This window comes from Ovis canadensis, chromosome 17 (genome assembly GCF_042477335.2).
Source record: "Ovis canadensis isolate MfBH-ARS-UI-01 breed Bighorn chromosome 17, ARS-UI_OviCan_v2, whole genome shotgun sequence".
NCBI classification, from domain to species: Eukaryota; Metazoa; Chordata; class Mammalia; order Artiodactyla; family Bovidae; genus Ovis; species Ovis canadensis.
Genome location: NC_091261.1, coordinates 76003976 through 76016929, shown reverse-complemented (window position 1 = coordinate 76016929; position 12954 = coordinate 76003976). Strand labels below are relative to the sequence as shown.

Here is a 12954-nt window from a genome sequence, read left to right as displayed (position 1 = left end):
TTACTAAGACCTCAGTCGTCTGCATGACACGACTGTTGCCACTCGCCGGGGAGTTCCTTCACATGTAAAAGAGGATGTGGGAAAGTCTCCCCCGTTTTGGCAAATCCTCCTGCTCTGGCTCCTGTGTGAAAAGCCAGGGGACCCCCTCCTGCTCTTGACCTTTGTGCGATGCAGGAAGCAGAGGGCTGTGCTCCACACTTGCAGAGAAGGACGGCTATGTTCTGACAGGGATGCTCTGTGCTAAATTTAAAAACTCTTCCATGAGACCCGAGGGAGGGCTTTGCGAGGGGACTGGAGTTAAAGTTAGTGGTGCCAAAAACATTCCCAGCACATGCGCACAGTTGCTACAAACTCCGTTTGATAAATATAGCTCTCTGCGTCTGACTCAATAAGAGACGATCGGAAATGCTTGTCGGCTCTCGGGCTCTGGGGTGTCGTGTGGAGAGAGCTTGGTCTTTGAAGTCCTGATGCGCATCTGTTTCCAATGGCTTCTTGATTATTCTTTGTGAACAAAACCCAAGATTCCATTTCTATTTTGGAAAATGTTAAAGAACCTCCGATAGTAATGATCTCCATTCTGAAGGAGGCACGTGGGGCCCACAGATCCTGTGTGATCACAGCTGCTCCCGGACGCAGCCACTTTAAATAGGAGACGGTAACGGGTCTGTCAACAGTTTGCGACACCAGCCAAGCCCTCATGCAACATTCAGGCTGTGTCGAAGGACACTGTGGAAACAGGACTCACATGTGCAGTGGTCGGATGTGGCTTTGGAATTACGAGAGAGAGTGTGAGAACTGCGAATTGCCCCCAGGTGAGTTGGGAAATCGTTCAAGGCATGACAAACAATGGGGAAACATACAGAGACACACACACATATCATATTCACAGTGAAACCAGAGCTCAGAGACAATCTGTTTATAAACACAAGTGATTAAGAAGTCTTACATCAAAAATTAATTCTAGAATACCAAAAAGACAGCATGCAACATCAAATGTGAGTTTTGAACCTAAGCCAACAGCTGCCAAAATATTTATAAACATTCCTTTTTTCCCGAGAGGAACAAACTCAGTAACCTCAGACAGAGCTCTGCTTTCCCCAGACCACCCCCAGGGCTCTCTCCTCATGTCTGACAATCAATGGGGACAAGTTTAAGATCAAGGCTATGGTCACACCAATTCTTTCTCTTAACAGATATCTGACTCTAGCTCGAGGGTCGTGACCACATTTCTGCACATTTGCAACATCTTTGTACACAGATGCTCGCTCATATCTGACAGTCAGCTGAAGTGGAAGCAGTGACCCCACCCAACAGATGGTCCAGGGACGCAAACACATCCTCCAGCCTCGACAGCATCCTCACATCCAGGTTCCTGTCTCTTGCACCCTGAGGAATCCTTCGAGGGCGTCACGACAGAATGAGAGGTGCAGAGAAATGTTTCAGCCAAGGTGATGGGGCACACTGGTCAGTGCGGGAATTATCTGATCACAGAAAACAGAAGCAAAAAGACCCTTGGTGACCCCTGGTCACCATCACTGCACAGACACGGGAGGGACGGGAAGAGACTGGGTCTGCAGCGGAGTTCCTCCTCCTCGGCTGGGTGACCTTTCGTGGGGGCAGTGGGGGTGTCCTCTGCAGCACCCCTGGCCTCGACCTGCCAGATACCAGAAGGAGCCCCTCCCCTAGTTGGCACCACCAAAAATGTCCCCAAGTGTTGCCAGGAGCTCCTGGGGTTGAGGATGAGTGCTGGGGAGGGTCTGGCATGGAGTCTGGTTTATTCCACGAGGATTGACGCTGCTGCAGCTTACGGTGTGGCTGCCGGAAGCAGGGTGCCCAGCTCTCTGAACCTGTCCATGTGAGACGCCATGTCTAGCCGCCACCATTCTCATCTCTTGTTATCCATCCATCCCATCCCCACTACCATCCTCTGGATGTCTTCCTGTTGGCCTAGACTCCCCTCCACAGGGGTCACATCAACTGTGATGCTTTAACCAAGCCTGATCAAGGACGTCACAGAGGAAGTAGCACCTTCCAACTCAGTCCTGCAGACCTGAACCATGACCAAGGAGATGGAATTCACTTTTTCAGCCACAAATACACTGTTGGCCTAGAATTAACGACTGGACCCATCCTTGGATCTTATAAAAACAGGAATATATGCCAGACTGTCCCTAGTCTATACGTGTGGACATTATTATAGACAGAATAACAACATTAGACAGAAATCAATAAACAAAGAAAGCCCTGAACCAAGGCTCTGCCATATTTCACAACCGACTTTCATATCCTGAGTTCATGCACAACGGTTTTGCTGTTGTGCAGTTTTTTTTAAATTACCTCATGATTCTGTAACTGTGGCTTCTGACCTCTGACCGTTCCCCCCACAACCAGAGGAGACCTGAGTGAAGAGAGCGTGTTTGGATGCACTCACCGCGCACGCAGGGACCCCCGCCGGCCGGGGAAACGTCTCGGGTGGAAAGCGGTTTTCTCTGGTCTGCTTTGCAGAAACTCTCTAATTAGGTCAGCTAGTCTGATTACAGGAATTAAGGCCCTCCAGGCTCCACAAACACAATAATTCAATTAAGGACCAACAGGACCTGAGTCTCTGAGCAGTAACACAATTTCAGTTCCCAAGTGAGGCAGAGAGCAGAGAACAACTAGATTACCCGAGTCCTGGGGAAGCAGCCAGGGTGCCTGGAACCTAGTCTAGGGGGAAGACAGGGAACTCAGCCTCTTTCCAGATTGTGTTAAAAACATCTTATGGAAAAACATGAACAAACTTTTTGGCCAGCCCAATATAAGAAGAACATGCTGTGATGCTCAGTAAGGCTTTCCGGAAAACACGTGGCCAGTTAGACAAACTACCAGGCCTGTGTGTTCATAGGGGAAATGTAACAGGGAGAATCCTGACCAGGAAATTTTAGTATAAATTGCTTTTTTGTGGTACCTCTATGAATGGAGAATAATCAAAAACACATCTTAAACACTTACACTTTCTATTAAAATTGACTCAAGACTCTTAAAACTAATGGAATATTAACATAATTTGTAAATGTTCAATGTGAGAACGTATCTCAAGAGGACTTTCATTCCATCCTCTTTCCACTGTATTTCATCATCTCTGGCAGTTTACACCAAAGGGACAAGCATAACACAAGTGAAGAACACAGAACTGCACAATTGTCTGTTTTTAAAAGCTGCAAATTTCAGCATATTCACAAACAAATGCGCACTTTTAACACAGGTTCACTTTGGGTCTTCACCCTCTTGTGTAAGAAATGCTTTGAGCTCACAAGACAATCATGAGTAATTCATTTCTAGGGAAAAGGAATTCTACTACCCTCTTCAATTATCTATATTTAAAAATAGCACTCATTCCCCAAATAAGGCTTAACAATGGAAATAGTCCAACACGGTCTTATGTTACGTTTAAACGTGCTGGAATTTCTTCCTGGAGTGGGACAAAAATACCCAAAGCTTACGGGAAGGAAACACATTTTTACGGGCAGAAAGAGCTGTGAGCACTGCCTGGATCACTGTGTGGCTTAAAGATCGCTATCTGATCTATACAGATACTAGCAGCTAATGATGTGTAAACATTTCTTATCCACAGTGATGGACTGAAGGGACACATGTCACTCACCCTCTCAGAAGCTTGAAAAGCATGCAGCCCAGGGAGAACCAGTCGGCACTGCTGTCGTAGGCGGTCCCCTTCTGCAGAACTTCGGGCGCCATGTACCCATGGGTGCCACTGGGGAGAAGAAGGGTGCGTGCAGTCAACAGCATGCTCCCGCTCACAGACTATCCCCAGCTCGCCCAGAGGCCAGGGCGCCATTCATCAAATAGAAGCAAGGCCAAACAAGGAGGAGGGGACACCAGCACTTCCATCAAGTATGGCTTGGTGAACACTCAATAGGAAAAAGATCTTTCCTTCATTAAAATAGGAATGAATATTAATAAATTACCATATGAGATAACCGTGAGCCATGTGCATGCTCTGGGCATGCTCTATGGTCTGGGAGGTGAGATCTGAATCTTGTGAGCCATCCCCACTACAGCAAGGGGGAGCCAAGGGTCTCTTGCCCACTGGAGAGCTTTTGTGTGGAGATGTGTGGGGCTGGGGAGGTGGTTATGAAGGGGTGACCACACCGCAGTGTTCCGGACCTGGAAGCGATGGGGACAAGTTAGTGCCCGTCCCCATCTGCGAGGACAGGTGACCAAAGTGCAACACTCTGGACCTGGAAGTGATGGTATCGGGCACTCCTGTGAGGCGCCACCCCCCATGCTGAGGACTGGGGTTTGCACAGGTGTCCATGGCGGCCCCCACCCTCTACAGTCACGGTGGTCCCCACGTGGTGGTGGGGAAGCTGACAGGTATGGAGACAGAGAAGTCCCAGGTCTGAAGAGCTGCCGACAGGTCAAAGGACCCAGCTCAGCAAATGTGCAGATGGCTTGCGGGAAGCTGAGAAAAACTACCTGGGAGGAAAGCTGTTTACATATAATATGTTCTATCTGCAACTCAAAATCCTCTCCTGTCCTACAATGTGAGCACACACCATTCCAAGAGTGAGAGAAGGCTCATGGGAAACTTTCAGAGGTGTGGGCTCAAAAGCGCTCCCCAAAAGACGTTATCTGCAGCTGCATTCCTGTCCTTCGTCGATTTTCTTCACTGATAGAATGGATGATGATGTGATACCTTCACCCCCACAGAACACATGTGGGATGGGCTCAGGGCAGCACCGGCACTAGAAAAGAACCCCTTGCGTTCTTATAAGCATTTCTAACTTGCTTGTGCTCAGTTTCGGTGAGAATCTGCTCAGACAAGTGACCCTGGATTGTTGATGACTCGGGCTCAACACTGGGACTGGTGTCCTCTCAGCCTCATAGTTCCATCTTGAAAGACTTTTCCAAACAGTGGAAATGGGCACTGGTCCATCTACCAGAAAAGCTCTGCCCCCTGCAATCCAAAGTCTGCTGGCATGAGGTCAGCGAGTCACACTATGAGGACGCCAGAGATTTCTGTAAGGGGCATCCAAGCCATTTTCTGGGAAGCTTTATTTCAGTGTGGCCAGAAAAACCTTGGTGGCTTTATAACCTGTGATTCTTGGGATCAAAACCCAGTCCTGGGATGGGAAGACCCCGACAGGGAGACATACGCAGGGTTAGTGCACATCACGCCTCCGGGTGGACACAGCACACAACGCCGAGCACTGGGCCGCCTGCCGCGTGGTTTCCAGCCCTGCCACTCGGCAGCACCCGAGGCTGCTGTGCTTCCCATGGCCGCTCTGTGCTGTCCACGCTGAAGGAACACCTGAGCGTTTGAAGGCACGGTGACTAGAGGCCGAGAGCTGTGCTCTTGAAGAAAATCAGCTGGGACTCAGGGAGTCATGATGATCCGCTCGATTCCACACTCAAGCTTCCCTGTGTGGTCTGGTGGCTGCTCCACGGTTCACTTTTAGTTTCTGAGAATCCAATTCCATCATTAAAAGGACGGAGTCGCGGTCAAGACGGGGAACCGACCACGATGCTGCTCTGCCAGCATCAGATGGAGTCCTGGGATCACACCTACTGCTTTGAAAAGACCAGAGAAGCCCAGTCGAGGGTGAGAGTCTGGCCACAAGTCTTTAATCTAGTACCAGGTCCATCCTCTCAAAGCCTCACAGAGTTCAAACGAGTGTGGGGAGCTCAAGCCTTAGAGCTGGACAGAACTGGATTTTAATTCAAGCCCCACGATCTGCCAGGCCTGTGACTTTGCTCAAGCTCCTTAGTTTCTTGGAACCTCAGATTCTACCCCATAAAAAGTCAATGATTATATCCATGCCCTATGCAGGCTTCTAAAGAGCCTCTTGATGGAAGTCTTGAAAGAGGAGAGTGAAAAAGTTGGCTTAAAACTCAACACTCAAAAAACAAAGATCATAGCATCTGGTCCCATTACTTTATGGCAAATAGGTAGGGAAACAATGGAAACAGTGAGAGACTTTGTTTTCTTGGGCTCCAAAATCACTGCAGATGGTGACTGCAGCTACAAAATTAAAAGACGCTTGCTCCTTGGAAGAAAAGCTATGACAAACCTAGACAGCATATAAAAAGCAGAGACATGACTTTGCCAACAAAGATCTGTATAGTCAAAGCTACGGTTTTTTCAATAGTCACGTATGTATGTGAGAGCTGGACCACAAAGAAAGCTGAGCGCCAAAGAATTGATGCTTTTGAACTGTGGTGTTGGAGAAGCCTCTTGGGAGTCTCTTGGACTCCAAGGAGATCCAACCAGTTCATACTAAAGGAAATCCTGAATATTCATTGGAAGGACTGATGCTGAAGACGAGGCTCCAATACTTTGGCCACCTGATGTGAAGAACTCACTCATTGGAAAAGACCCTGATGCTGGGAAAGATTGAAGGCAGGAGGAGAAGAGGGTGGCAGAGGATGAGATGGTTGGATGGCATCACTGACTTGACTGACATGAGTTTGAGCAAGCTCTGGAAGTTGGGGATGGACAGGGAAGCCTGGCGTGCTGCAGTCCGTGGGGCTGCAAAGAGTTGGACACGACTGAGCGACTGAACTGAACAGAACTGAATGAAGACACTAATAACAACACATTCAGGCCGCCAGCCATGTGTTCCTGGGACAGCCAGTGTTCCACTCACAGCATGAATGCTGTCCCCACACCAGTCACTTCCTGGACAGTCCCCTAGGTGGCTGTTCTGAGAGGTCAAGGAGCCTGTCTGCTTCAGCCCCGCAGCAGCGCTAGCACCTGGCACACAGCCAGCATCAACTAGACCCTCCCTGCATGAAGGAGGTGACTACACCCCATAGCTGTCGCATGCAGTGAGCAGCACTGTGACGGCCTCTTTGCAGAAGAGAAAAATGAGGCTGGTGCCACGTGGAAGGATTCAAACCCACATCTGTCTCCAAAGCCTCTGTTCTCTGCCTCCTCCACCTAAAAACATACTTCTTCATTGAGCGTTTAATCTTTTTAAGTAGCGACCTCAGTATCGTCACTTAAACATGGAAACCAAGCTTCCCGACAGGGTTGGAAGGTTGAACCCTTAATGGATGTGGTTCAGATAACGGACAACAGACCACCTTTCAGACTTGGCGTGTGAATTACAGTAAGACGTGAGCGAGGCCTTTTGAGGGAATGAGTAACCCTGCTTCTGAAAGTTAATTCCTTTGGGAGATTAACTCTTATGAGCTCTTGGTTCATATTCAGTTGTGACTACCCTAAATTGAAGAAATTAGCATATCAAATAGCTGTGGCATTAAAAATTCAAATGACTCTCTTAAAAATGTCTGATGAACTCCCTGGGAGAGGCTGATATATCCAACCCCAGGTTCTGGCCTCATAATTGTCAAGTGCTAGCAAAATGCTAAGGCTTTTATCACCCTGTCCCACATTCTGCAGGAAGGGAGAGACATCTTTACAGAAACGGCACCAATTGCCATTAATATCTGATCAGAGCCTTAAACGGCAATTCTGATTTAATGCAGCCCCTCATAAAGTAGTGCAGTTTTAGAACTATTTTGCTTCTAGTCTCACACACACACAAAAGGATTTATAGTTTATTTTCTGCACGGATGCATAAAACAAGACCCCTGGGAGTTACTTCAAGACCATCCAACACAGCAATGATGCACAGTAAGATAGAATGTTAAGAGATTCACTGCTAAGACTGACATACTGGAGAAGAAAATAATTGAGGGAATTTTTCCACAAACTGCACACCTGTCCATACTTTCTACACAGATAAGCGGACACCAAAGAGACAGGAATGAAAACCAGGACATATTCTGTTCTGCCTCTGTTGAGCCCCGGGGCAGCCACTACACGCCGGCCGTCACTGCAGCGATCTCAGGTTCAGGCAAGTCCTCAGGACAGTGTCAGCACATGCGGAGAAAGCACAGCCACCACTAGAAGCAGTTCAGTCCACCGAGGCGGGGGGCAGGGATGGCCAAGGGCAGGGGCTTCCAGCAGCTTCCCCTGCATGGAGGACGGATGTAACACTGAAATCTAACAACAGGATCTGCACGAAAAGTTTGAACTGCAAGTAGATGATTCTTTTAATTAAAAAAAGAATCCTCATTTTTTTTTTTTTTAGGGTAAAAAAAAAGGAATGTTTTGAAAAAGGAGAGTGGATGGAGAGAGAAGCTTGACTTCTGGGCTTTCCCTGGAAAGTTCTACGTGGTGGCCTGTGCCCCTTTTTTGGCACGTAAGCTGTCACGGTCTACTACGACCGCTGCCCGGTAGATGAAGAGTGAGGGTCACAGAGCCAGCACAGGCTCGGCTCTGCTGCGAAGGGCCGCACCCTGCCCTCAGGCTCCCTGCCCCTGGGCAGCTAACCCGTGGATCCCCTGCGTGCCCCCAGAAGGTGAAAGCAAGCACGCCGCCCCACTGCCTTCCTCTCCCTCTGACCCAGGATCATCACATGTTGGAAACTACTGCTGACAAGGGAAAGCTGGGAGGACAAACGGCCATGTTGGGGTCTGAGGAAAAAAGGGAGTCGACCTAGGGCGGCAGGGAGCAGCCAGTGTGACTACTCACACGCTCGCGTGCGGCTTCTTTTTGGAAAAATCGCAGGCAAGACCAAGGTCTGATATCCTCACGTGTCCGTGCTCGTCCAGGAGGATATTGGCGGGCTAAAATGAAAGAGAAGGTGATTTCTGAGAGTCCCCAAGGTGTCCCGAGGCTGGGAGAACTTCCACAACCACAGGCACTTGCTATCATTATTTTTATCACATTTCATTCCTACACATGAATTCTAGTATTAATTACATCATCACCTCCAAGTGGGGCGTGAGACCGACAATGATACCTTTCATGTTATCAGTAACTGTAGCAGGAGAGTGGCAAGGAGGGATGGAGAAGAGTCTACTCATTGGGCAATGGAACACAGGGCAGGTAACCCAGGAGGGTTACCACCACAGTTCATCGCTGTGACAGTATTTCCTTTCCACAGCAAGACCGCAATCCAGCCGGAATGGGGTGTCTCTCCACAAAGGGAGTGAGTCCACTGGCTCCTCAGCCTCTGTGAACCACTGGGACTTGGAACCATGGAACACAGCACAGAAAGCAATCTTGTAGCAATGTGCACGTGATGACCTAGGCAATCAAAACATTCCACGGTGCCGCACTAATCCTGATGAACGGCATTTCACGTTATTAGGAGAGAATCTTTGGAGGGCCTTACCAAATGACCAGATATGATTTTGACCACAACTCTGCTGAAATATAGCCATTAAGATTAGATTTAGTCTGAGTGATCATGGAAAACGAAACTCCCCCTCCCTAATATACAGTGAATTACAGTCATCTTGGTATTTTTCTGCTGGAGATCAACTATTGTTTTGCTTGAAATAAAAATAATGGCATGCCATTATAAAACTGAAGCATGAATAATCATGAGTGACTAGAATTAAGTTTGAATAGAAATTAGATAATACCACTGCCTACTAAATAGTTTAGAAAACAGAAATACCACATCAAGATGATTCCAGGCCAGTTACAGATTTGAATTAAAATGTATTACAATGGCGCTTCATGGGCTTTCAGCATGTATTTTATTCTGCAAAACTCACCATGAGGAAACAAAATGTCATGTGCCAACCAGGGTCTAATTATTTCTAATTTGATGAAAATACATTTTTTTCCCTCTTCTTTATGCTCCTATGAAGGCTATGGGAGTAATTCTTTAGCTTTGCAGGAGGCTTTGAAAGTTACAAAGTACTTCATGGAAAAAAAAAATGCTCAACTGCGAAATACACCAGTTCAGATTCTTAGGAGGTAACCTCTTTTAGAAGCCAATCAAAACACATGAGCTCCTTAGAGAAGGGGGCGTTATCGGTACACTTGATCTGGTTAACCTGCTTTCAGTTTCAGAAGGAATCAGAGAGAGGAGACAAACAGGCTTCCCGCGGGTTTTGCATCCTCCGGAAGCTGCCACGCCTATCACATTTCTTCTCACCATTATTTATACCTTTATGTGCCTGCACGATCATCTCTATAATTTGTCACGGTCCCTTTCAACTGCTCCCCCACCTTCATGCTGCTGGCCACATGAATATCACCTCGGAAGTACCAAGCAAACCACCAACTCCCTGTCTCATGCAGGATCCTCGACCAAGCAAGCATCGTGCTCTGGAATGGAAAAACTGAGAAGCACCTGCTTCATTCTGTTCAAGTCCAGTAAGACTTTTTAAAGGGAAGCAGTGTGGCAGACTGGGGCTATGGAGTTCTGGAACCTGGAAACCTGCTAGTGACTTTTTTAAGGCAATCTCGAAATCGCCTGATGTTCAGAGGGTGGGGGAAATTCTGCCAGCTATCGGACACCCCTTCCCTACCCGATCAGCCCTGAGAGTTAGCACTCAGTCTTTCTACGTGCGGGTTCACCAGTAGATAATGTCCTGTACGACAGTGGTGCTCTGCTTCTTTATCTCTGTACGCCTTCTGCCCTCACACTGAGCCAGGGCCAAATCAGTTGCTTGGTGAACATTAACAGAGTTATGATCAATTGTAAAATGGGTGACAACAACAACAAAAAACCCACCCTGCTTTTCATAATTAACTAATTAAAATATCTGAGCTGGCGTTATGTGCTGCACCAGGCAGGGAGGTGCCAGGGACAACTGGGAAAGATGGGAGTCCTCAGAAAAGAGTTCAGTGTTTGGAGGAGACCAAAATCATGAAGGTGATGTTCTGCCCAGGGCTGAGAGGAGGAAAATGATGGGATGCCATGAAAGAGGGGGAGACGGGGCGGGGACCACGACTACCGCACAACGCCTGCTGCACATCGGACAGACGGTGGGGAGTCCGTCAGACCACCTTACCTTCAAGTCTCTGTAAACGACAAACCGATTGTGCATGTGTTCCAGCCCCAGGATGATTTCTGTGGCGTAAAACCGCATCTCCTTCTCGGAAAACACCCCGTGCTGCGAAAGGTGATAGTGTAGGTCACCCCCTGGAATCAGAGACGCAGAGTGTAACTCGGTGCGTGAATGCCAGGGAAACAGAAGTCACGGTCATCGTGCAGAGTCATGACATGGTTGACAACGGTTAACTAACTTTATGCTTTGTCTACATGTATGATATAGGTGTATCACTGACTTCTGTAATCTGATGAAACACTTTAAAAAAATCCCAGACAAAACCAAACCATTGAGAAGACTTAGATGCGACAGTGGCTGGGACCACATGAATCCAGCCTCCGCTCTCGGATGGACATCACAGCTCCCATGTGTCCCACTGGGGGAAGTGGGACGGGGGCCGACCTGATCCTTTGATTACTACAGTCCTGTCTCCCAACTGAATCAACCCACATAGTGAGGCAGTAGGTGGCTTGGCAACTGGCTCTGTGGATAGTAAATATGGAGACAAAATGAATACACTGCTCATATTGATAGATATTTGAGAGAGCAAGTACAGTAAAATTTTAACTGGTAAAAAACCCAGGTGGTTGGGTGTTTGGGTGTCCCCGGTAAAATCCTTTCAATGTTGCGGTATGTTTGAATTTTTCATAATAAAGGGTTAGAAAGGTCAATGATCATATGGCCTCCAGTTACAGAGACAGAGAATGCCACAGGGTAAGGGAATGTTCTCATAAATGATACAGGTGAGCCACAGCTGATTTACAGAGGTTCGCATGTGTCCACTCCTATCACCTTTGACTCCCTAAGCATCTTCCTGTTCACACACACATATTCTTGTGTAACTATTTTCAATCAGCATGTAGAAGATTTCCAGCATCGCTGAAGGCTCCCTGTGCCCAGCCCAGGCAGCATTATCAGCTCACAGCCCCTCGTTACAGCCAACTGGACTCTACTCCGACCTCTCCCCTCATCGGTTAGCTTTGCCAGTTCTGACAGTGACACGAATCGAGTCATGCAGGAAATATGCTGCTCTGTCTGGCTGGCCTGCTCATTATTACGTCTGTGAGATTCCTTCATGCTGTTGGATGAGTCTGGTTCTAAATAAAAAACTCAAAATGTAATTAAAACTTCAACTGAACTTCAAAACAGGTATTCATTTATGGAAATATATGCTTTTCCATTTCAGCCCCAGTTACTAAAAATGCTTTGAATTAATTACATCACGTCACTTTCTAGTATTAGAAGCCTGAGTGAGTGAGTGAGTCAAAGCTGCTCAGTTGTGTCTGACTGCGAACCCATGGACTGCAGCCGCCAAACTCCTCTGTCCATGGGGGTTCTCCAGGCAAGAATACTGGATGGGTTGCCATGCCTTCCTCCAGGGGATCTTCCCAACCCAGGGACTGAACCAGGGCTCCCACACTGCAGGTGGACGCTGTACCACCTGAGCCACCAGGAAAGACAGGAAACTACTTTCTGGCCAAAGTTCTTCCTGTTTCCTCCAGTTCATCATTGACGGTTTAAAGGTTGACATATGGTGGGTCTGGACTAAAGGCACAGACTACTGGGCTAAAGTCTGAGCTGGCCCAGAGTCAGTCCTTCACAGTTTGTTTTTAAATACATTCCTGTCTTTGGCCTATGAATCTTTAGGAGACATTTCATTCCTAAAGCTGAGGGCCAGTTGACCGCAGTCAACTTTTTAAAATGAAGTTGAATTGGAAATTCAAAGAGTGAAAGGTTTCCTTAAACTTGAGGCGGAATCTAATTATCTGGAAGACCCAAATGGCCAGTCTGTTTGGAGCAATGCAAGCCAAGATCAAACATCCTGAAACAAACAACATCATGGCAGAGTCATTCAGTGTATTCAGACTCGCCACATCTTGCTTACCGTTCATCAGATCCAAGATGAAGCACAGTTTATCTGGAGTGTGGAAGGCATAGGTCATACAGACGATGAAAGGACAATCCTATAGTGGAAAAAATATATATATATACATATATATATATATATATATACACACACACACATACCTATAAGAAAAGCAAAAGCTGTCCTGGAAAGTATATCTACTACCAAGTGCCACCTATACATTT

General features: G+C 47.4%; 1 protein-coding gene across 3 annotated transcripts in view; it reads right to left on the bottom strand.

Annotated features, from left to right (window-relative positions):
• Positions 1-12954, bottom strand: part of GRK3 (G protein-coupled receptor kinase 3) — a 115123-nt gene that overhangs the window by 18045 nt on the left and 84124 nt on the right. For all 3 annotated transcript variants that reach the window (XR_011249978.1, XM_069558007.1, XM_069558006.1), the window contains 4 exons: positions 12749-12827; positions 10825-10955; positions 8543-8637; positions 3644-3751 (listed from right to left, as the gene is read on the bottom strand). Coding sequence is in view for 2 of the 3 variants with exons in the window: in XM_069558007.1 (XP_069414108.1) it covers positions 3644-3751; positions 8543-8637; positions 10825-10955; positions 12749-12827 (413 nt within the window). In the remaining variant the exon portion in view is untranslated. The remainder of the gene's footprint in view (positions 1-3643; positions 3752-8542; positions 8638-10824; positions 10956-12748; positions 12828-12954) is intronic.